A 24,352-nucleotide genomic window follows, 5' to 3' on the forward strand; every position below is an offset into this window, starting at 1 on the left:
CATTTTCATGTGTCCTTTTTCAGCTGCTGTTTGGACTCGTGTCCAAGGAAATGTATGAATTGCAAGAAAGCTGAAGGGTAGTCTGGGGCATTGATTGGCAGGTAACTCACTGTGCTCGGAATAACTTTTGTCTCCTGTGTGTCAAGTGTGGTTGTTGCTGCCACAGCTTGCTTACCCTGGAGATGCAGAAATCAAAAGCTATTCCTGAAGAGTATAATGCCAACATCATCAGAGATGTCTGAAGCATTGCTTTGGATCCGCGTCCAGTTGCTAGATTGAGGCAAAACCGAATCCAGTAGCTAGACTGAGGCAAAATCCAGAGCTGCTTTTAGAATTACCAGTTTTCTTGCTCCCTATTGCTTTGTTCCCTATGTGGTTTACTAGTAATAACCCACACGTGAATATATTTTTCCAAAATATTAAATCTTTAATATAAATTAAATTTCTGTGTAAAACTAAGAAATATAAACTAAGAAATTGGTGTAAACTAAGAAATTAAATTAAAATCTTTAATAAATTGGTGTAATATAAACTAAGAAACTATATAATGAACAAAATTAAGCAATTGGTAGTTGAACAAAGTGTTTGTTGTGTGCAAAGTAATTAAAAGTTTATTGTACATTCTATAGTTGTAAAAATTCTGAAAATGGAAGATTATCATATTTAACCTAAGTTGTTGGTATAATATTGACTAATAAACTATATAATAAACAAAATATATTGTGTCAAACCAGTGTATACAACAAAACCTGAGCAAAATACATACTAAAACATTCTGACTTTGGTAGTTGTAAACCTTTTCTATTATATTTTTTATAATTATAGATGATTTTTTTTGAAGTTTTCTTAGTCAATATGACATAATATAGTCATCAATTTAATCTTTTGCTTTCTCATTAGCTGTTTATAACCTTTTGTCTTCTTATTAATTATGATTTTCTTCTAAACCAATATGTATACAAAATATAGTTAACTCTAATTATCACGCATAAGAATATAACAATTGGAGATAATTCTTACATATACAAGAATTGGAGTTGAAGAAAATGATTGATGAGTAATTGGAGTCGGCTTGACAAGCCTAATGACTCGAGTTGAACATCTCTATGTTTGATTTGCTAGCTCGATGAACCTTTACATATTTATTTTTTTATTAGTGGTGAAATTACTTATATGTCCCCAATATTTTTATTATTTATTAAGATGAAATGTCTATTTTATAAATATAATAATTATTCTTTTAACCTCCATTAGAGGGCTCGAGTTTGAGTTTGCTAGGATTAAGTCAATCTCACGATTAGACCAAAACTCAAGCCCTAAATATGATAAGGGCGGTTGATTTATGCTAGTGTTGACTGCCCACCCAATGTGTGTGCAATAAAAAATACATAATATTTATGGTCATTAAATAAATTTTTTATTACTGAAGCAAACTTTAATCTTTTAAATATTTTTCATAAAATAATTTTATATTAATAGTTATAATATTTAGCGGTAGTTATGTTGAAAACATATATTTAAATAATTAAAAGTAAAAATAGTCATAGACAGTTATATATAGTTAAAGTGAAAGTAGTTTTTATATGAGTAAAAAAGCAAATATATATAATGACAATAAATATTAACTCCAATATTAATTCCAAACCCCTTCCTCAGGTTTAATATATAGTATAGATATTGATATGATGGTTTGATTAGTAGTATAATATGATATTATGACGTGATTAATACTATCTCTCTTCCGTACTTTGATAAGCTTTTATTTTTTTTTTTTTTTTTAAATTTTGTATCTATTCCAAATTGTAGCGACACTTTTCAATTAAAAGACAGAGGAGGGAAGCAATGGGCAAGAAAATATGAGAAGCTCCTCTAGCGTCAGCCTCATCTCCTGCTCCTGGCCGAGGTTGCTCGCACCCACTTCCACTTCCACTTCCACTTCCAGCTCATCTCCTCTGAGAACGATGATGAACCCAAAATTAGATGCTACAAAGTCCCACAATAGATCAAATACTAGCACAAGTTCAACTCTTCTTTCATCATCATCATCTAGTTCTACTACAGTTGATAAATTCCAACAAGTCATCCATTCTAGCTCGACAGGTAATTATTTTCATCAAGACCAATCATCTTTGGACTTAATAATTCCTGATCATAATGCTGATTCAAGATTTCTGTTTTTTTTTTTTTTTTAAATATTGGGTTTTCTTGGAGAGTGGGTAGATGGTTGGCAAAAGTGCTGGGAACAAGGGTTGACACCATGGGACTTGGGGCAGCCTACCCCAATTCTTGTCCATCTTCATAAGACTGGTGCCCTTCCTAAGGGCAGGGCTTTGGTCCCTGGTTGTGGTAGTGTGAGTATTATCCTACTAGTTTAAAGTTCTAATTTTTCCTCTTTTGCGTATCTGGGATTTCTGCATTTGGGTTTATGGATTGGAACTGATGCTTAGAAGTGTAGAATATGCTTGTTGGATTCAATTGTTGTACGTTTGGGTTCATGGCTGTAAATTGCCTGCCTTGGTTAACTTTTGTTCAAGATTTCATGATTGTATAAATCACTGCAATATGGTTGTTTTTGGGTCCATGCACTATTGCCAGGTAGCTACAAGTTTACTGCTTCAGGTGCGTTGTGAACACAATATTTATTGAACGAGTAGCTACAAGTTTACTGTCACTCTGTCTTCTTTGGTTTGCTATCATGCTGAGAACATTGGTAGATTAGTTAAGTGCTTTTATTGCAGAATAGCTATGTAGAGGAAAATTTCAGATTTTATGCATTAAATGCAATCCGCTCAATGTAGTGCGCTTCATCCCATGCACTACAGCACCATGGTACCCTTGTGATATGGGGATTAGGTGATCCAGGTTTTTGAACATGGCAGTGACTATAGGAAGAAAAGAAATCAAGGTTCTTTTGACTTCACCATACTGCAGGTTTCATTTTTATGCTGCATGTTTGCTTGCTTTTAGTAAATTCACCCAGTTGACATTTGTAATCATGAATCTGTACTAAGGAATGGTGGAGATCATTTTGGAAATCCACATAAAATTTATTCTTTTTTTTTTATTTTCACATTTTCTGTTTTGGGTGGTACAAGATTTGGGGTAGGTGTTCTGCAGCTTAGTTTTAATTCCATACTGGTTGTGACTCTAAAGTCGTTCCTTTCTGTTTCTTCTTTCTTTTCTCCTTGACTTATCAATGGGCTTTTGTCGGCTGCAGGGCTATGATGTCGTGGCAATTGCCTGCCCTGATCGCTATGTTGTTGGCCTGGATATATCAGAAGTAGCTCTTGAAAGAGCCAAAGAGGTAACTACTTATTTTCCGAATGCCCTTTTTGTCCCCTCACACTGAAGTGTATTTTTATTTATGAAAAGTTTGGGCAACTTTCTAGCTGGTCAATGAGGAAGTGCTAAGCCATCAAGGGGCATTGGCTAAATGTTGGTCACTAAATGCACATAACATGTGTTAAACGTTAATATTAGTTCTCATCTTGAGTCATTTACTATGATACATTTGTTCAGAAATGTTAAAACTCTAGGCTCTTGCCATAATTATCCTCTTTATTCTTGGAGGAACAACTGCCTTGGATACGAAATGCTAGGATTCCTTGATTCGAGTTCTCAGACTTGATTTTTTCTGAATAAAAAACATTGTCTAAGTACTTTATACATATTATTATCCATTTTCTCATACTGTTGTGGAAATGTTTGCTTACGCGGCACATCAAGGCAGTTGTCCTCATTATCAAGCCAAGAACACTTTGAATTCTTGAAGGCAGACTTCTTCACATGGCGTCCCACTCAGTTGTTTGATCTCATTTTTGACTACACGTGAGTATTAGATGACCATCAGTTGATTGTCATGTGAGGAGGAATTTTTGCTTGCTAACTATTGCATGAATTCGCTTGCAGATTCTTTTGTGCCATCGATCCAGATATGAGACCATCTTGGGCTGTTAGAATTCGAGACCTTTTAAAACCAGATGGAGAGCTCATAACTCTGATGTTTCCAGTATGCTATCATCTCGTCAAATTGCCTTTCTCAGTGTTTTACTTTGAAAATGATTTCACCATGTTAGCATCTGGAATTTGTGTAGTGCGATTATTGTAAGAGTATAATATATGTGTTGATAGGTCTATTATTGAATGTGGGTTAGACAATTGACTGGAATTCTTGCTCGTGTGTTATCTTCTAGTTTCATATGCCTAACATGTCTGATAGGAAGGTTAGCAACATCTTAGTTGCACAATGTTATTTTAGAGTAAATTCTGTGCTTTATCCTACTAAATCTGGTCAACATAGCTTTTTGAATAGTTGTTCTTGAATTGTTTAGATTCTCATTACATTTATCTTCTCTTTCAACAGATTAGTGATCATGAAGGGGGACCTCCATACAAAGTATCTACTACTGAGTATGTGCGAATTTTAGTTATCATAATCAGAACAATCTTGTCGTCTCTTCTGAGAATCCATTTATTGTTTTTAAAGATTGACATATGGAGAAGCACTCACTTTTTTATTTACATTCATTTTTTGGTTCTGCATGCAACTGATGACAAATCTGTGGATGCAGTTATGAAGAAGTGCTGCACCCATTGGGGTTCGAGGCTACCTCTATCGTGGAAAATGAACTGGCTGTTTCACCTCGCATGGTAAGATTTGTCATGTTAGTTTTGGTCTTGGTTCATTTGATGGAAATCCCATTGAAAATGAACTTGGCTATTGCATATGAATAAACACTGTTACATTAGGACATTCTGATCTAAATATCTGAGATCCAAAACAGAGAAACCATCTATTGCTATTATCTGCTTTTTGTTAATTGTCTGATTCCTTTCACAGCCGGTGGAATCCTGTAAAAAAAAAAAAAACTTTTGGAGATAATTTGAATTAATCGATATCTGATATTGCCCAATAGATGGCTCTCATTGGTACAAGAAATGTAATTGATGATGTCCAGTTTATGTTTATTGTAGTAATGTTAGAAGTCCTCCCCACCAAAAGCTGAAAGTATCTCTTTGGCTTATATGCGTTTCTTCTTACGCTGTACTTGAGCTTTGGATATGGTGGTCCATTTATTTATGGTTTTGGCTGTTTAATCACCATTAACCTTGATACATAGCAAAGACCTTTGATAGTAATTGCACTCTTTAATTCCTTGGCAGGGACGAGAGAAGCTTGCTAGGTGGAAAAGATCAATCTGTCTATCAACTTTGTGATGTCATTTCACCAGATAAGTCGAGGTGGTCTGATTAGTTGTTTAATTGTTTAGCGTATAGATTTGATCCATCGACTAATGCAATGGGAAGGATTTTTAAAATTGCCTTCTTGGCATTCTTGATGTAAGCTGGTTTTGTCCTTGTACTTGCCAAGAACGCAAAAGAAACCGAGGGGAAGAAATGAAGAAAGAGAAAATATCAGACTCCCTGCGCACTCTATATTTCTCTGAGATGGTTGGAAGACTGACTATACAGGATGTTCTGGTCCACCATCTTCTAATTTCCATGAGCTTTGGTAATGCCATCCAGTCAAGAATCAAAACTGTAATACTCCATGATTTAGGTTTGTTGAATTGCTTCCCAGATTGAAACTCTGTTCAATCTAAGTCTCTTTGTTGTTTCATGCTAGTCTGGACAAACTTGTACAAGTCTGAGTTTGAGCAGCTTCTTTTGTGTGTACTCATTGTAATTTATCCTTCTCTGTGCTTTAGCTACATACAGCAGATAGACATTCTTGATCTTAGTTGAATCACGTATAAAACTTTGGTTTAATTAGCTCTGGAGAAAGCTCTATCTACTCATATGGTTTTTCCTCTTTTTTTTTTTTTTTCTACAACTAAAAAATAAATATTTGGTGCAAATTAATTTAACTCGAATAATGAAAAAAATTGGTGAAAATGAACAAGAATTGATCATATTTCCACTTGGTAGCTGGTCTTATGGTTTCTGCAAATGTGTCTACTTGTACGGTGGGCTTCCAGGGTTGTACACCACTGTATTGTTTATATATACAATCAAATCTATTATACGTGTATTATTAATTTTTTGATTATTATTATTATTATGTCAAAGAATTGCAGTATTTATGAATGAGTTCACCATTAGTATTATATTAGCGCTTGATCGATCCCAAAGTGGGACTGTCAATGGGTTCGGGTTAGTCCATATTCGGCTCGTTCGGCTCGAGAAAAAGCTTGATGAGCTGACCTTTTAAATATGAGTTCGGCCCAAATTAAATATGAGTCGAGTTTGTGTCTTATTAGTCTCAAATTCGATATAGGTCCGGTCTTTTAATTACTTATATATATATAATATTTATATTTTGATATTATGTATAATTTTATATCCAAATGTTTTACTAAATGCTAAATATAATTAAAATATATCTGAAAATTCTTCTACTAGCTTTCTTCAGAACCAATATCAGTAATGCGTAAATGAATATTAACTTTTTTTATTAGTTGTGTAAATTTTTGTGTTGGTATAATATTGGTTGATTTATTTTTGATCTAGAAACACAAATCATCAAGCATGTTTGGATTCAAATCACAAGATTATAAAGAAGTTCCAACTTTTAAAAATATATTGATTTATGACTGCATGTTTTATTAATATTTTTCATGTTTTTTGAACGAATTAGATTTAAATATTATTGTTGAAAATTTTTTTATTTATATGCTTTTTAAAAACTATTACTTGTTCATATTTAGTTTTAATGTTGTAGTCTTGTAAATGTTAAATTAGTTGTGCAACTTAATAGTTATAGTAATTATATTAAGAAAATTAAGGAGTAATAAGTGAATTTGAACTAAATTCAAATAAGATTCTTAATCCGAATATTATGTGAGTTGAATATGACTTCATATTTATTAATTCGAAACTCATAATCCAAAATCCGAATTCTGAAGATGTTACAAATTAAATAAGTTGAACTCGAGTTTATAAAAGCCCGGCTCGTTAGGCACGATCCAACCCAAAGTGAAAGGGCTCAGCAAAGAGAAAAATGGAATGGAAGTCCCCACGACCATGAAACTTTACAGCTCAACCTGGAATGGGAGCCAAAAATATAAGAACAGAAACAACAACGTTTGACGTTCTCGTCCGTACGAAACCAGAATGCCCCGCCTCAATCCTCGCACTCCCATGCAATCTTTCCTATCCCCACTTCCAAACTTGTTGACATTTTCTCCTCCTCTCTCTCTTTCTCTCTCTCTCTCTCTCTCTCTCTCTCTTTCTCTCTTTCATCTGCAAGTTTTCAAGCCTTTTCTCTTGGATTTTGATCATCTCATTCTCATCCCTGCATGAACAACAGCAATCATTCTCAGATATTGTTGTATCCATAATTTGAGAAAGGAAACAAAATGGACGACCGTGACTTGGAGGACGACGACAGGGATGCATTGGCAGGATTATCAAACTTCCCGCCTGTGCCCAAAAAAACTCAATCGTATAGCCAACAACTGCGTACAAGCACAGGATCACATCACAAGAAACATCGCCAAGTGCGAAAACACAGCTTAGATGATGCTAAAACCATCGGCATTGCCAGCAGTAATAGTTACAGCTATTTCTTGGAGAATTCATCTGATGATGATGATGATTTCTACCCCTATTCCACCACTGTTGGCTCTGCTTCTTGTAACGCGGACTATAATATTAATCACAGGATTGATGGATTGTCAATGGGGGATGGTGGTGGCTCTGAGGAATACGTACAATATCAGCATCAGCATCCGCCGCAGAACTACCAACCATTGCCGGAGTTTATGGGGAGTGGGGGTGGAGTGGGGATTTTCAAGGTGCCTACTCGGGCCGCGGTGCACCCGGGCCGCCCTCTTTGCCTTGAGCTTAGACCACATCCCCTTAGAGAAACTCAGGTAAGCCGAAATATATTTACAAAATGGGGAAAAAAATTTCTTTAGAAGGGGAAAACTAAGAGAGGAAGACGTGAATATGTCCCTGAATCACCTGCACCTTGTTCTCAATTCAAATACCAGATTTCTATTTTAATCTAGTCTATAATTTCATCCCATTGATAAAAATAGCTACACTTTACCACCGTGATTAAGCAGATATTAGATAAGAAGCTGGTGGTGACTTTTACTATAGCACCGTAAAAGTTTCGAGTGCATTCTGGCTTTTTAATATACGATAATTAGTTCTGTAGCACTTGACATTTCTATAGTGTTATGACATGTTTTCTACATTATTGTGGGTGACACTGCAGTTCTTGTATGGTTTATTTCTGAAATGAATCCAGATGTTCTTGAATATATTGTAACAGTGGTTTATGGTGTTGAATAGTATCTTTTAATAGTTTGTTTTGGCTAATTGATTGATGAAATAATTAGTGCTAGTTTCATTATCTTTAAGTTGAATGGGTGAGATGAATCACATCTATTTTGAGATTAACCCAAAAAAAAAAGGGAAATGCTAATTTTTGTACGTGTCTGTGAGTCTGTATCTCTTCTTTGTTCCTTTTCAAACTTTCTGGAATCGCAAAAATGCTTTATGGTATATAGTTGATTCACTCATTGTAGGTAGAGGATTCATGCTCTAGAGCTTTTCCTTTTTCAGTTTGTTCAAATCTTTTAACATTCCTAGGAGACTCCAATGCAGGTCTCTCTTTTGATTCAATCCATTTCATGGTAATACAAATTAGAAACTTAGTGAGAAATTAAAGAAAAACGTCAACACAGTTTAGGATGAATCTGTATTCTGCTTATCAACAATGTAAGTCAGGATTGCACTGAACAAGATTTATTGGTATATCAGTAGAAAAAGCACACGACAAGAATAGCCTTTGCTGGCAGGGATAGCGCGTTTAGAACCTTCTCTTTTCATACCCTTTTTCACTTCAGAAATGAATAAGGAACTTATAAATACCATTGCAGGTTGGGAGGTTTGTCAGAACAATTGCTTCCACAGACACAGAACTATGGGCAGGTCAAGAATGTGGTGTAAGAGTTTGGAATCTATCAGATGCGTACAAGCCAGGAAGTGGATTAGGAGGAAGAACAAGGAGAGGGGATGAGGATGCAGCACCCTTTTATGAATCGGTAAATACTTCCCCAGCACTCTGTCTGATGGTGGATCCAGGGACAAAGTTGGTTTGGAGCGGGCATAAGGATGGTAAGATTAGGTCCTGGAGGATGGACCAGCAGCATTCAGATGATACACCTTTCAAGGAAGGTCTTTCTTGGCAGGCTCATCGTGGTCCTGTTCTTTCCATGGTTTTTTCTTCTTATGGTAAAAACTACTTACCATCAAGTTGACTGACAATTACTTCAGACTGCTTATAAATTTTTCTCTTGGCTGTGAAAATTCGTATGGCTAAATGTGTGATATATACTATTGGCCTCTCAGCAATCAAAACTCTTTCCCATTAGGTGAGGCGTCAGTCCAGGGATTAGAGAAACAATTCATGCTGCCAACTTAAAATTTTTCAAGATGCTTACTTGAATGATTCTTAGATAACTTTCAAGAAGGTCTTATCTAGGGACAGATATTGTCTGAATTTCTGCAATTTGTGGTGTTCATCTCATTGCTAAGTTTAAGTTTTTGAATTATCCAGGTGACATCTGGTCAGGCTCTGAGGGCGGCATTATAAAGGTCTGGCCTTGGGAAGCAGTTGAAAAATCTCTGTCTCTATCCCCAGAAGAAAGGCACATGGCTGCTTTATTGGTAGAGCGATCGTCTGTTGACCTTAGAAGCCAAGTTACAGTGAATGGCGTATGCAACATTTCATCTTCAGACATAAAATGTTTGTTATCCGATAATCTCAGAGCCAGAATCTGGGCAGCGGCCTCTTTGTCATTTTCATTGTGGTACGTTTGACTTCCTGTTTTCTGCCGCATAATCAAAATTCAAGTTAAGGAGGTCAGGATAATTTTTCTGAGTCCTAATTATATTCATAGTTGACAAACTGTAGGGATGCTCGCACAAGAGAACTTATCAAAGTATACAACGTAGAAGGTCAGATTGAGAATCGAGTTGACATGTCTTCAGTACAAGACCAAGTAGTTGAAGATGAGATGAACGTTAAATTTGTGTCCAAATCAAAGAAAGAAAAATCCCAGAATAGCTTCTTGCAACGGTCACGTAATGCTATCATGGGAGCAGCAGATGCTGTTCGACGTGTTGCAACAAAGGGTGCAGGTGCATTTGTCGATGATACTAAGAAAACAGAAGCTATAGTGCTTGCTGCAGATGGGGTTATTTGGACTGGATGTTCAAATGGTTTACTTGTGCAGTGGGATGGAAATGGGAACCGTTTGCAAGATTTCATTCACCATCCTTGTGCTGTACTAAGCTTTTGCACATATGGCTCACGGATATGGGTTGGCTATGTAAGTGGCATGGTCCAAGTTTTTGACCTTGATGGAAATTTACTTGCAAGTTGGGTGGCTCACAATGGCCCTGTCATAAAAATGGTAGTAGGCAATGGTTATGTTTTTAGCATGGCAAATCATGGCGGTATACGCGGGTGGAATATAGCCTCTCCTGGGCCTATTGATAACATTTTACGACCAGAATTAGCTGAGAAAGAAGACATGTACACAACACAAGAAAATCTCAGAATTTTAGTTGGTACATGGAATGTTGGTCAAGGAAGAGCCTCTCAGGATGCACTTATGGCATGGCTGGGTTCTGCAGTGTCAGATGTTGGCATTGTAGTTGTGGGATTGCAAGAAGTGGAAATGGGTGCTGGTTTTCTCGCAATGTCTGCAGCAAAAGAAACTGTAAGTTCTGTGCTCAAAAGTTATTTAGATGTAGGCAGAAGGGCAAAATCAGTCTCACAGAGAGAGAGAGAGAGTATTATTATGATGCGATTAAGTCATTTACACATCAACAGCTTTGCTACTACATTTACAATCCACTTCTTGCTAGTGTATGTACTAAAATACCATGTAATTAGTTTTTCAAGCAGAACCACCATATATACTAGCAAATTGTCTTGGCTTAGTCACAGGCTTTTAGTCTGAAATATTCCAAATACTGGAAGGCTGTTAGTCTATTAGCGGGAGCTGTAGAAGGAGCAATGACTTTAAGAATTCCAACTAAGAAAATGTCCACATATGTGATGACACCAGAGATGATTGGTTTTCTGGGAAGCATTCTATATGCATGCATGAAGTAAAAGGAACTCAAGAGATAAATTTAGATTTAAGTATCATTTGTAGTCTAGGAACCACTTAGAATGAAATGAATAATTCTCGATGACCATTCATAGTTTTAAGGAGCCAAGATAAGATATTTATCCATGTTTATTTGTTTTTGTAGTCAACATGTATTAGGATTTGCCCTAGTGATTGTTTAATTTCTGATATTCATTTTGGATTATATGTCCCTTCCCAATGGTAAAATTCCCCTTTTAGTAAATATGATTGTAATTGCCTAATTGGTCAGATCCCCTTTCGTAAACAGAGAACAAATAAATTTGATCTGATAGAACTTTTGTTTCTGATATAGTTTCCTACATATGATCACCAAGATCCAAAAGCCTTCTGCAGACATTCGTCTTCATTACAAGACGAATGTACCTATTTGCAGACATATTTTGTACCTATTTGCTTCCTGCACTATTGGTCATACTATCAAAATAAATCTGTCCTGTTTATTTTTTACAACATTTCAAGTAAGGACGACCAAGAGTAGAGGATCCTGTTTTGCTCTTGTGGTCTTGGAGGTCATTAAGTACAAGCTAGACATCTAGACATAGAATTGGTAGATTTTCTCTCTGTTTTGCAACTCATATGCAAGTGTATTCGGTTTCAAGGTTACCACTATTCTATTGTAGGTAGGACTTGAAGGAAGTTCTATCGGTCAATGGTGGCAGGATGCTATAGGAAAGACCCTGGATGAAGGATCAACATTTGAGCGTGTGGGGTCAAGGCAGCTGGCTGGCTTGCTTATAGCTATCTGGTAAGAATTTGTTCAGGTGCTTTGATCATCTGATTTTAGTTTTCTGTTTTGAGACGAAAAAACGTCCCTAATGCAATCACTTCCTATTAACGTTGTTTAGCTATTCTAACCAATGACTTGATCGCTGATAGATTCTATTTGGTCCTCTACCTTTTTGTCCTGGTTCTTTTTTTTTCCCGTTTATACATATCAAACAGGGTGAGGAGGACTCTCAGAACGCATGTTGGGGATCTAGATGTCGCAGCAGTAGCCTGTGGATTAGGTCGTGCCATCGGTAATAAGGTAGTTAGATCAGCCTTCATAATACTTTGAAATGCATTCAGTTTTTGGCTTTGTACTAAAACTTTGACCTTTTGCTTTGAATTAGTTTAAATTTTTCATCCTAATTATGTTTTCTTTGCCAAATATGATTGTTGAAATGTATCATTTTTTAACTTACTTGACTTTGTTGATATCAGTAATTCTTTCTCTGATGGCAATTCTTTTCCATTTGTTCTCCTGCATAGCTAATTTAGTGCACAGACATGCAAAATTATTCTAAAACCGAAGCAATCAACAGTTTTGTGTAGCTGCCATCACAATCCAAAAAAAGAGAAATTGAGAGCAAACTACTTTGTTATTTACTGTATGACCCTCAGATTTGCAAGAAGGATGTTTGTGATCCTTTTTGGTACTAGACTGTTACTTAGTCTCCATGTTGAAAATTTTGATTTGATTAGAGAATTCGCATCAAATAGATTTGAGGAAGTTTCTTCTGATTTGATTAGAGAATATCTGCTGTTCAGAAGTAGCAAAACTAAGCGCAGAAACGTCTTCTTTCCAACTGGTTGCCTTTTTCAGATATACATATATCAAGTCAATGCTTTTGAGATATGTCATTCATTTTATGTTTCTGTGTTTTTCTTGATATTCTTCCAGATACTATGTGTGATGGTCTGTTCTCACTTTCTGGATTCTGACTGTTCAAAAAGGTTAAAGAAAAAGTGCAAAAATGAGGACAAAGACTTAAATCCTATGCTATAATGGGCGCAGATATGTAAAGCCAAGCCTTGTTTCACTATGATATTCCTTGAGTTCTAACGTGATAATTCATGCTGATTATGGACCATAAGCTATAATCATAGTATAATACATTGTAACACATCCAGGCAATGTGGATAACGGTATTACGCATCAGACTGACTATTACCAAATTTCACACATTTCAGGGGTTAACCGTCTTCCCTTTTTCTTGCTTCTTTTATTTATTTTTTCTGGTTAAATATTGAGAGAAAATGATGATGCTTTGAACTTTTTTTGTGGTAACATCCATATCATGATGACTTGTTGCCAACTAAGTGGTTTTTCTTTCTTAGAAGATATCTGGCAGTGCTATGATCATCCAATAATTTTAACAGAGTTCAGATCTATGCATTTGAAGATCATTATTTGGAGCATCTGCATCTTGTCATCCTGCACCTTGTGCTTATTAATGTGATTACAGCAGACTTCAAACCCATATGTAAAGTGAATTTCTTTGAATGTTTTTCACACACATGGGGCATCTTTCCTGTCTGCAGGGTGGCGTGGGGCTGAGGTTGAGAGTATTTGATCGCATAATGTGTTTTGCCAATTGTCATTTAGCTGCACATTTGGAAGCTGTCAACCGCCGCAATGCTGATTTTGACCATATATTTCGAACAATGACTTTCTCCCGTTCTAGCCCTCTTACTAATGCTGCTGGTATGCTGCCGTTCCTGTTTGTCTGTTGCTCTCTTATCTTCTCCACGTATTTATTTTGGCTGCTTTATTCTTCTGGATTTCCATGGATCCTCTCTGTTGCAGCTGGTGTCTCATCTGCTGCCCAAATGCTTCGGGGTCCAAATGTATGAATTCTATCTATACTAATATAATTTGGATACCAATTGTCTGTTTCTCTTAAGGCTAGCCTTGCGAGCTTCTGTACCTCTTTCTGTTCTAACAGGCAGCTGCAGTTAACCCAGAAGAAGGGAAACCTGATCTTGCTGATGCTGACTTGGTTATGTTCTGTGGTGATTTCAATTATCGCCTTTTTGGGATATCTTACGATGAAGCAAGAGACTTTGTTTCTCAAAGAAGTTTTGATTGGCTTCGCGAAAAAGATCAGTTAAGAGCAGAAATGAAAGCTGGTAAAGTTTTTCAAGGCATGCGTGAGGCCCTTATTAGATTTCCTCCAACCTATAAATTTGAAAGGGGAAAGGCAGGTTTAGGAGGTAAGAATATGTGATGATGACAATCTTTTTCATTTTCTGAGCAGTGTGACATTGATTTCCTGGCATTTTATTCTGCCTAGTAAATTGATAATGCAAAACACTGAAATCAAAATGCCAACTCATTTTCAGGATATGACTCGGGTGAGAAAAAAAGAATTCCGGCATGGTGTGATAGGGTACTATACAGAGACAGTAGGGCTGCTCCAGCAGAGGAGTGCAGTTTAGAGTGCCCTGTAGTTGCTTCCGTTGTGCAGTAAGTTTCCTGGTTTCCTTTCAACCTACCAGGCTACCATTCTTTATCTGAAAACTTTTTACCCTATGTTGCAGGTATGAGGCTATCATGGACGTAACAGAAAGTGATCACAAACCCGTACGATGCAAGTTGAATGTTGACATTTCTCATGTTGATAGATCAATACGAAGACAAGAGTTTGGGAGAATTTTTGAATCCAATGCCAATGTCAGGGCGTGCTTAGATGAACTGCGTTTTGTTCCAGAAACCATTGTCAGCACTGACAGGATTGTGCTTCAAAATCAAGACACGTTCAATTTGAGAATAGCCAACAAAAGTGGCAAAGACAATGCTTTCTTCCAAATTGCATGTGAAGGTCAATCCACCATCAAGGAGGATGAGCAACCATCAGGTTATCGCCCCAGAGGTTCCTTTGGTCTCCCTCGTTGGCTTGAGGTAAAATAACAACTCTCTTTGCTAGCTTTGATATTCTTCAGACTCCAGCAAACAAATAAGTTCTACATCTTCAAAAGTAGCATATTGGCATTATACTACTTCATTCCATGCTGATCATCTGTTTGCCTCTTCCAGAGGTCTATCAAAGTAGAGACCTTTTTTTCCCTTAAGTTTTCTAGTCATGAACATTGAAAACATTAGACCACAAAATTCCAACCTAAGTCTGTTCTCTGTTTCTAGGCAATTCCTTACTCGTTTGTTTCTGTAGAAGCTTAACTTTTTCGAATTTAAATTTCAGGTCACACCTGCTGCAGGTGTATTGAAGCCTGATCAAATTGCTGAGATCTCAATACACCACGAGGAATTCCACACCTTGGAGGAGTTTGTTGACGGGATTCCTCAAAGCTGGTGGTCTGAAGACACCAGAGACAAGGAAGTGCTCTTGTTAATCAATGTACAAGGAAGCCGCTCACTGGTGACAGGAACTCACAGAATACACGTGCGCCATTGCTTCACTTCTAATACTGTTCGTCTTGACTCAAAAAGCAACTATGCTAGGAAACACTCAGGAAGTGCTCATTCAAGATCGTTGCCAAAACATGCTGGTGCTACCTCTGATACAATTGATGACCATCGCAGCTTACGTGGTCCTTAAGCCTAAATGAATGAAAGAATTCAGACAACAAAGTGTATAGATGAACTAGGCAGTTTTTGATGAAATGATATCCAGTCTAGCAACACATTTCCTACAGCCTTCTTCACTAGATAGCATTGTGGTGTAAATATTCGGACTATAGGCTTAGATCTTGATCTCATGTTCACTAAGTTCCATTTCAAAGTTCCAAAATTTTCATCACCACTTGCGGAGAACCAGGTCCTGATTTCTTTCATTCTTTTATAAGTTTCTGCTTAAAGCCTTTGAATCCAAGTGTAGTGTCATTTGTAGGTGAACTGTTTCTTCTAGTGAAGCATAAAGCTTTGGTTTTCTAGCAGATAGGATACTAAATGCATTCAGAGCTGATGAAGGATCTAGTAGTAGAACACTGCAATTTGAAATCCCAACTGATGCAGAATCACCTCAGCATAGCTTAGTAGCAAGCAAAAAACTCTCTAGTGATTGAAACCTCCAGAGCTCTTGAATTTTAAGATCGTAGAAAATGGCAGTCTAGTTGCAGCATTCTCAAGCTTTCATGGCCATAAAACAATCATGCATGGTGAGGCTGCTGCATAAAGAAGGGGGAACTGATACGTGCATATCACAGGAACTGTTTCTGGTTTGAGGTTGAAGTTGATTCACAAATCTTATAGAAAATGTGATGGTTCTGCATTTAACGAAGCCCACAATGCAGCTCCTGTCCAAAACTTGCTAGAGGAACTCTTAAATTGGATAAAATGCATTGTAGGTGGTATATATTAGCAGAAAGTTTCTTTGAAAGGAAGAGGAATTTGTCAAACTGCACTAATGGTCTTAATGGAGATTTGGACTATCACATTGTTATGTGAATCCACCATTTCTCCAGACACTGTAACTCTTTGAGCTCACTCGTGTCACATGCTTTACCTTCATCACGTCAATGAAAATTGCTCAAGAATTATCGAACAAGATCGAAAAAGCTAACCACATGCAAATTTGCTTCACTCACCAACTAATATTTCATGTCACCTGCCTACAGCTTTGGATATAGTTTCAACATTCGCATCCCACAAAAAACAGAGGAGAAGAAAAAACATCAAGTTCCTTCTAAATCCTCTGTCATGCCTCTCTGTTCCAAGTGCTTTTGTCCTTCCAACACAACTTAATGCATAGTCTAGACCTTTAGGTTTCTACTTGACGATCAAAACCATCACTCGGTTCCCCTTGATCACTCTGCAGAATGACCTTGTTTCCCAGTTTTTTCTGTTTTTATGTTTAACCTTGTTCCCAGCTTGAATATCTTGCAGACTTGCGTTTTTTCCAAGTATTAACAAGAATAGGAAAACTGAGATACAAAGATAATAAAGCAGAATGGGGCTTCATGAAGATTAATATCAGCCATTATTACTTTATGTAACCATAGATTATTTGTAGCTCAAAACAGCATGCACCCAGAGGTTAATTATACAGAGGATACAACTCAAAATCTCACCGTCAGCACTCTCTCTTTACCTGTACAGAATCCTGATTTGGGAGCCATCATAGCATACTAAATCTAAACCCTGGTTATAATATGGCTGATGAAATCTTCATCATCCTGAGCTTCAGTGCCAAATGCAGCTCAACGCAATATGATCCAGCTAATATTGCAGGATAATGATACTAGTGCAGAAGTCATTGAAGGTATCTTTCTGCTCCAGATGCCCACGCTCACAGGAACTGACTGTCCCTACACTGCATACATCCTTTTATACTTTTCACCATATAACTCCGGATCTGATACCATTGACACTGAAAAGGAACCTGATAGTGTCTCGGCTCTCCTTATGCTCCTCATCTTTGAGTCTTCCAACCTATGCCGGACCACACAAAAGCACATTGAGCCAATTGTAGCAAGCATTATAGCACCACCAATTATGGTTGCATACACAGCAAGCCACTGTTCATGACGTCCAACAACCACATAGGTGAGAGAAATAAAGGCAATTGAAATGAAGAGGCATGCCGTCCACATAAGCTTGTTTATCACGAACATAAGTTGCTTCTTTGCCCTCTGTTCTATCACAACAATAGATGTCTGTACCACCACAACAGCAAGGGAGATAAATAAGGCCAGACTATCGCACAAAATGAAGACTAAGAAAGCTGCCTTTTTAGCTATATGGGCTTGCCCAAGTGAAAATCCTGCTGTTCGTTCCTCGACATACTGGCCGGGTACAGTGAAGATGGCTGCAAAGGCAACGGTTGCAATCAGGACAGCAACGACTGTTGCAGAGTTGATAGCATTGTTAAGGCCACTAATGTGGAGCTTCTTCACTTTCCTAGCAATCTTCCTTACTCTAAAGCCAGTCTGACGGCTTTGTTGGAGTTGGGACTGCACGTCATGTTTTATGTCACTGACAGTCTGTTTGAGTTGCTTTGCAGCATTTGGTGGTTTTCCATGATCTTGAGAATGAAGAGCTCCTGCCTCTTTTAAAATGCTATCTAATTCTGGCATTGCAAGCTTTTCCGAAATATCAAGGGGGGTTTCTCCAGCCTTATTAGTTGCATTGATCTCAATGCCTTCACTTGCTATCAGACTCTGTACAATCTGCAACATCACAGAACTAGGTAAGAACATTGTCATTGAAACCAGACAATAATAAAATAAACCCCCAGGTTTTGCTAAATTGAACCTGTAAAAATGCAAGAATCTGCCACTTCCAGATAATTCCAATAAGCCAAATTCTTTTCCCAAGAAATGTCAACATACACGCTTGTTTGACAAAGTTTTGCAATTAGATTCCAATTGCTATTCAAATGACCATGCATGCAATTCACGAAGAAAGATTGAACCCTGCTCTTAGATGAACAGATGTCAATTACCGCATGGAAGTAGCTAAATTATCCAACTTATGGCTGTCGTAGGACTATAATTGTACTAAAGCCTTATCAGATTAAAAAAAAAAAGAAAACTGGACTTAATAGATTACTAAAAAAGTTATTTCCTGTCTGTCAGCTTGTTGACTGTATGAAAACCAAGATTGACAGTACAATAGAATATCACAAATAAAATGGCAGCTTAACCAGTGTCCCTGGAGACCATGTGCCATAAAGAAAGCAAGTGAAAAATTCTAAAACACTTCCTTGCTTAGAATGGTTCAAATTAACTGGAAGCAACCAAGAAGGCCAGATTCTGGATTTCAGCAGGTTATTGCAAATTAAAACATAAAATGCATCTGAAAATTTTCATGGCCAGAGTAAAGTGGACCAATCTGCATTTGCGCAAGTAAATTGCTTTTCCACTTAGATAGATCAAGCTATAAAGGAGGAGATAAGAAGAGCAGGCAAAGAACTTGGTTCAGTTCTCACTGCCACCTAATAGAATGAATGAAAAATCTGGACAGAGTAGAAGAATTCAAAAACATATCAAGGGACACCATTTACAATGTTCACAGAATGTCTTCTCCAACAACTCAAGCTTTGCGATCACAATGTTCACAGAATTCAATCCACATGTCTGCATATAGTGTGAAATTTCAGCAAATGAGAAAGTTGGAAAGAATCTTATGTGGTTTAAGGACCACTACAATTCAAGAAAGTTGGAGAAAACACTAGCCATCCTTCCAGAAAGACAGCAGATTAGTAATAAAAAGTGCTGCCCAGGACACATGTCCTTTTATTATGTTCTATTCACCCATCGTAAGAAGAGTAACACAAATAAACACACAATGATTCATATTGTCACTTAGTTTAGCCAATTTTTTACAACTCATGCCTTGAGTCCATGAACAAAGTCATGCCAAGACTAAAAGTTTTCTCCAAGAATGCACAGGTCTGCACGTAAAGACAAGGTAACAGAGATATAAATGCACAAACTCCATTCCCCATTTGGTTTTAAGTTTTTTAAACACCTTAGAAACCAAGAAGGAAGTACATGAACCTATAAGTTGGCAAGGGTAGGCAAGAAATAAGCAAATTTTTTTAGAGACATTGCTCACAAAATGTTAATGTTACATGTCCAAATATAAGAAGAAATATATCAAACAGGTAGAAACCCAAGAAACTTTGTCAAGCATAAAAAAGAAATAGACAGAATAAGTTGTACAACCTGAGTTCGACCCTTCCTTGTTGCGATGTGGAGTGCCGTGTTTCCTTTGTTATCTCCCAAGCTCAGAACAGAGGAGTCAGGTTTTATTAATTCCTGTACAATCTCCACGTTTTGGCCCTTCACAGCCATGTGGAGTGCAGTTTGACCTTTCTTGTCAGTCCTGAATCCTATGCTGGGATCCTTGCTCAAAAGTGATTTCACAACTTCCAAGTGACCCATTCTTGCAGCCGTATGAAGCACAGTCTTGCCATTGTTTCGAGCTATCTTAGCGATGTTAGGATCAATATCAAGAAGCAGATTGACTACATCAACGTGTCCTTGAGCAGCAGCTGTGTGTAAAGCGGTAGTATTGGATGAATCCGTGGTCATGTTCAGGTTGGGAAAAAACCGTAATAGTTCTTTCAGCACTTCTGCAAATTTATACCAAAAGATACTCCAATAAGATGAATTTGAAAAAAATTTTAAAAAACAAAAAAAAAAGGAGCAAACTGACCTCCGAATACACATTTGAACTAAGATACAAAAAAATTCTATCCCTTCGATGAATATCTCATCATATGATGTTAACTCACTCTTAAGGTATTAAGTACATGAATTTTAGCAAAACTTTCCATCAGAATCCAAATGCAAAACATAAGAGCCAGAATATCCAATTTTAATTCATAAAAATATTATAAATATCAGAAAAAACTGACTCTTGCATCAATAATCTGATGTGACAAAAGGAAGATACTCAGTACCAAGGGCATTTCCTCAACCCTTAAAATAAAAGCCGTAAAAAGGACAGTGCACGGTCCAACTCGAAACTCTCATTGCCTCTAAAATGGGGAAGTTCAAGCTTCAGACCTTTTTTTTTTTTTTTTATAAATCAAGCTTCACACCTTTATGAGCACAGTTTTAAGAAAATACAGGATGACAACAACTTTATTGGCAATCACTACAACAGATGAAAAATGTCAGATTGTAAGTCTTCATGGTCAGTAATTTCGTCAGCAAAAACTTTGCAGCAAGACAACACCTGCTAGGACTTAAGATTGTCTTAAACTGGATGCCTTGGTCCTGTAATTAGATCTTTAGGGGGGCTAGGTTTAAAAGGTTCTCCACAAACCACCTAGTTGACAGCAACCTGTTTGTTGCACCAAGTCTTGCCCTTAGTTGTGGACCTTTAATCATTTCACCAGTTTCTTGTCAGGCTACAAAAACATCTCAAAAGGAGATCATCACATTCTCAGCTCTAACACTCCCCAGGACACTGGTCAAATTGCACAAGTCCTTCAGATCATAAGTTCAGAAGGTCAGCTAAATTAAACATAACACAGCTTCAAACATTGTATAGACCTCAGTTACAATATCTCAGAACCACTTCTTGACAATCTTCACCGGCTGTCAGATTGTCTAATGTGTGGCTCTGTAGATCCTTTCCAGACAAATTTTATTGTCACGTTGTGCTAGCAAAAGTAAGAAATGAGAAATTTATTTTTTGCAGCTCTAGTTTGATACAAAAAATGTTTTTGTTTTGGCAAAAAGAAATCTTATCCTAAAAACTTAAGATACGCAAAATGCTTTATAACAGGCAGTCATTAAATAGTGAAAAAGAAGTCAAAGTTGTCCCTGTCACACCAGGTACCATTGACGAAAAGCATATAGAATACCATAGCACACAGAGGTACAGATTTTGAAGCTTACAAAGCATTTGACTGCAGTGAATTGCATGGTTTGAGATGACATGCAAAGAATTGCATGGTTTGAGATGGCATGCAAAGTGGAGCCTCCCTATATTTGAGTATTCACTAAATATGTTAAGAAGCAAACAAAAATCCAATCGCAACTCTCATTTTTACATGAAAACAGTAACTAGACAGGCTTCTGCCTGTAATGGAACAATTTGAAGATAAATCCTTCACAGACTCACCAAACTCTTCATATTTCTAATATTTCATGAGACTACCATATGCTTTTCCTAGATGACTCGCTGAATCTTGTTCCCTATAGCAACAAATCCTACAGAGGACCAGGGTCATCATACATTCTCTACGTATCAAAATCCAATTACACTGGTTACTAAAACAATAGTCAGAACCCTAGCTATCTTAGACGATATTTGGAGTGACAATACCACAAGTTCCAGAAGGAGAATTACGTATGTGCCTTACATACATATGGGAAGAAGTTGTAAGCATAGCTTCAATCAGCTGATGGATCTGAATAACTGGTAAATTTCATTCTTGAACTGGTGCCAAATCCTTAAACTGAAGATTGAGAATTGTGGAAGCAATTATAGAATCTAGGATGGGAGATTGAGATGCTAGTTTCAAGCCCCCAAACAAAAAAGGATGGGGAACCTTTCACCCATCCATCACGCTCTCACTTCGAGGGCAAAACCTCAGAAAAGGAAACAAGACAACCACATGTATTTGTACATATACATAGAATACAGATGCAACTAAGCTCTGGTAAGATGTAGAAAGCTGCATTGCGTTGTGTTAAATTACATGTACAATCTTTTTAGTGACTGCGGCTTCAGATAACATCACATGTTGACCCGCTGTACATCTTTGAATGATCAATAACCAAAAAACACTGAACTCCTTAGAGGAAAATGTACTGAATGGTTGAAGAAATGGAGTTCACGAAGTTAGAACACTTAGGTAGACATTTTTCAAGAATAAAAAGAAACTGATCACTACTATTACTATCATTTGTTAGCATAGTATAAATGTCGATACTCTGGATATTTACTGTTGGTCCCTTTTAGCAACCAAGTAATCTTAACAAGCATCATATGACAGGTACAAAATCTCAGTTAGAAGCTTAGGTTAGATTATTGCTCATAAATTTAGCATTTGCAGACGCTAAAAGAACACTTCCCACGAATGAAACAGATTTTCTATGTATAGCTGGAAAAGGCATGAGAGAATGAAAATTATTGCATTTACATATAATGGAGGAAAAAAGAAGAAAGCACTCACCAAGTTGGCCCTGCTTTGCAGCAACGTGGAACGGATCATAACCGCTATTTGCACGAATGGAGGCAGTTTCAACATCAATGTATTTCAAGAACTCTCCAACAACAAATGCATGCCCATTCTCAGCAGCCACAAACAAAGTAGTCTCACCTTCCTGATTCTGCTTGGACAGCAAATCCTTAATGACACTACCATCACACTTCTGAAAAATGTCTCTCACCTTAGTCAAATTCCCAGCTCTTGCAGCAAGATGAAGAGGGGTGTCCCCTCGTTTTCCAGGAGAATCTTTGCTCCGTTTCTTCTCACCACCAAAGCTTAGCTGCCTCTCCATAGCCATCCTGAAACTCTTCTGCTTCTCCATTAATCCCTTAAAGCTCTTCTGCTTCTCCATTGCCACCCCACCCTGAAAACTTTGCTGTTTTTCAATCACCCCATGAAAACTTGGATGCTTCTCAATTCTTGCAGGCCTGAAGCTATTCTGCTTCTCCATGATCATACACAGAATCCAGGAAACCTTACTTGAAAAAAAAAAAACTTGAAAAAGGGAACAAAGAAAGTTCCTCCCCAATAGAATTTCAAAAGTTTTTGGCCATCATCAACTGCAAATTGTAAGAAAATTCTCTAAGAAATCTCAATCCAACACCTTCTTAGCTCAAATCCAAAATCTCAAACAGCCTCAACTTGAAACTTCACCTCAAATTCGGAAGAGATCAAAGCTCCTTAGAAACTGGACGTTTGCACCAAAAGTTTCATAAAACCCCAGTAACTTCTATTGTAGAAGCTCAAAAGACCTATAAATCTCCTTGATTAGTAACTACCAGCCTCAACAGTCATTAGAAACCTATAAAGATGCCATCTTTTCAACGAGCCACCAGTTAAGAACAAGACCCAGAAATCCAAACTCGATAAACTTACAGTAAACTTTACCCCAAGAACCAAATTTTATCCAAAGATGCTATCAAAAAACTTACTCCTACCCCAACCCAGAAGATAAAATCAAGAACACCTGAGAAACAAATCCAACCCAGATAGATTCTTTCTTCATAAAGCCCCAAGAAGCAATAATAATGGAGAAATTTGCTTTAAGGTCGGATAACCCCACACAGGACAAAGACAGAGAGACATCCTCCACATGCGTGTTACAGTGATAGATTACCAAAAGCAAAGATAAGATAAGGAGTGAAATGCTTTGGCCCTCCTCAAGATAATTCAGTACGAAACTTATTTTAACACTTCAACAGTCACTGAAACCAAACTCGACCTAACATTTCATTGAAAATCTTACATTTGCTACCATATATACTTCAAAAAGGCAATACTGCCCAAAAAATCCACTTGGATAGTGTAGGTAGTATTAAAGTAGTTTTTTTTTTTCTTCTAGAAACAAAACATTTAAAAAAAAGCTCCTAACAGTTAGTGCAAATAATGGCCGCCATTGATGATTCCATCACAAATGCAACACTAAAAGACATTAGAAATGGGGCCAGCCACCCCACCGTGGCGTGAAGCACTACCCATATATTATGGCCATTTTAGTGGTCTAATCGGGACCCCACTTGTGGGACCTGACTTTTTCATGGGACCTTCAATTATTATAAGGAAGGAAAACGTACAATTTCAAGTTGGTCTTGGATGGGTCTTTCATTTTCGATCAAGGCAAGTCCAATTTTGTTACGCACTTGCCATTTTATATGGTGTCTATATACATTTTGCCCACTTTCTTTAATTTTGTGACATTGGTTGCGTCGAGTTGCCGTCCCAAAGCTCGATTCCATTTGTATAGTTAATTTAGAATAAAACGTCTCGTTCTACCTCACGGAA

At 37.2% G+C, this 24,352-nt stretch overlaps 3 protein-coding genes across 6 annotated transcripts; 2 read left to right on the forward strand and 1 right to left on the reverse strand.

The window, feature by feature from the left end:
• The first annotated feature begins 1,844 nt into the window (after positions 1-1,844).
• LOC113765097 (probable thiol methyltransferase 2) lies at positions 1,845-5,775 on the forward strand. Of its 3 annotated transcripts, XM_027309155.1 has the most exons (9): positions 1,845-2,100; positions 2,212-2,351; positions 3,218-3,304; positions 3,731-3,828; positions 3,910-4,009; positions 4,364-4,410; positions 4,572-4,650; positions 5,164-5,196; positions 5,489-5,775. In XM_027309155.1, the coding sequence occupies exons 1-9, from the start codon at positions 1,857-1,859 to the stop codon at positions 5,495-5,497; spliced, it is 837 nt and encodes a 278-aa protein (XP_027164956.1). In that variant the 5' UTR covers positions 1,845-1,856; the 3' UTR covers positions 5,498-5,775. The 3 variants fall into 3 exon arrangements, with proteins under 3 accessions (XP_027164956.1, XP_027164953.1, XP_027164954.1); XM_027309152.1 differs by having other exon boundaries at positions 1,846-2,100; positions 5,164-5,775; XM_027309153.1 differs by having other exon boundaries at positions 1,847-2,100; positions 2,221-2,351; positions 5,164-5,775.
• Positions 5,776-7,358: 1,583 nt separating this feature from the next.
• Positions 7,359-15,688, forward strand: LOC113766393 (type I inositol polyphosphate 5-phosphatase 12). Of its 2 annotated transcripts, XM_027310589.1 has the most exons (12): positions 7,359-7,874; positions 8,892-9,246; positions 9,572-9,824; positions 9,929-10,739; positions 11,798-11,922; positions 12,120-12,204; positions 13,482-13,644; positions 13,747-13,787; positions 13,886-14,153; positions 14,283-14,406; positions 14,481-14,841; positions 15,140-15,688. In XM_027310589.1, exons 1-12 carry the CDS (start codon positions 7,359-7,361, stop codon positions 15,494-15,496), a joined length of 3,459 nt encoding a protein of 1,152 aa, XP_027166390.1. In that variant the 3' UTR covers positions 15,497-15,688. The 2 variants fall into 2 exon arrangements, with proteins under 2 accessions (XP_027166390.1, XP_027166389.1); XM_027310588.1 differs by having other exon boundaries at positions 13,482-13,787.
• A 1,149-nt stretch (positions 15,689-16,837) lies between these two features.
• On the reverse strand, positions 16,838-23,793 carry LOC113765296 (ankyrin repeat-containing protein At5g02620-like). The gene is made up of 3 exons (XM_027309425.1): positions 22,535-23,793; positions 19,566-19,975; positions 16,838-18,065 (listed from the first exon to the last, which is right to left on the reverse strand). Exons 1-3 carry the CDS (start codon positions 23,025-23,027, stop codon positions 17,205-17,207), a joined length of 1,764 nt encoding a protein of 587 aa, XP_027165226.1. The 5' UTR covers positions 23,028-23,793; the 3' UTR covers positions 16,838-17,204.
• Between the last annotated feature and the right edge of the window lie 559 nt (positions 23,794-24,352).

The sequence above is a fragment of the Coffea eugenioides genome, chromosome 3 (genome assembly GCF_003713205.1).
Source record: "Coffea eugenioides isolate CCC68of chromosome 3, Ceug_1.0, whole genome shotgun sequence".
Taxonomy (NCBI): Eukaryota; Viridiplantae; Streptophyta; class Magnoliopsida; order Gentianales; family Rubiaceae; genus Coffea; species Coffea eugenioides.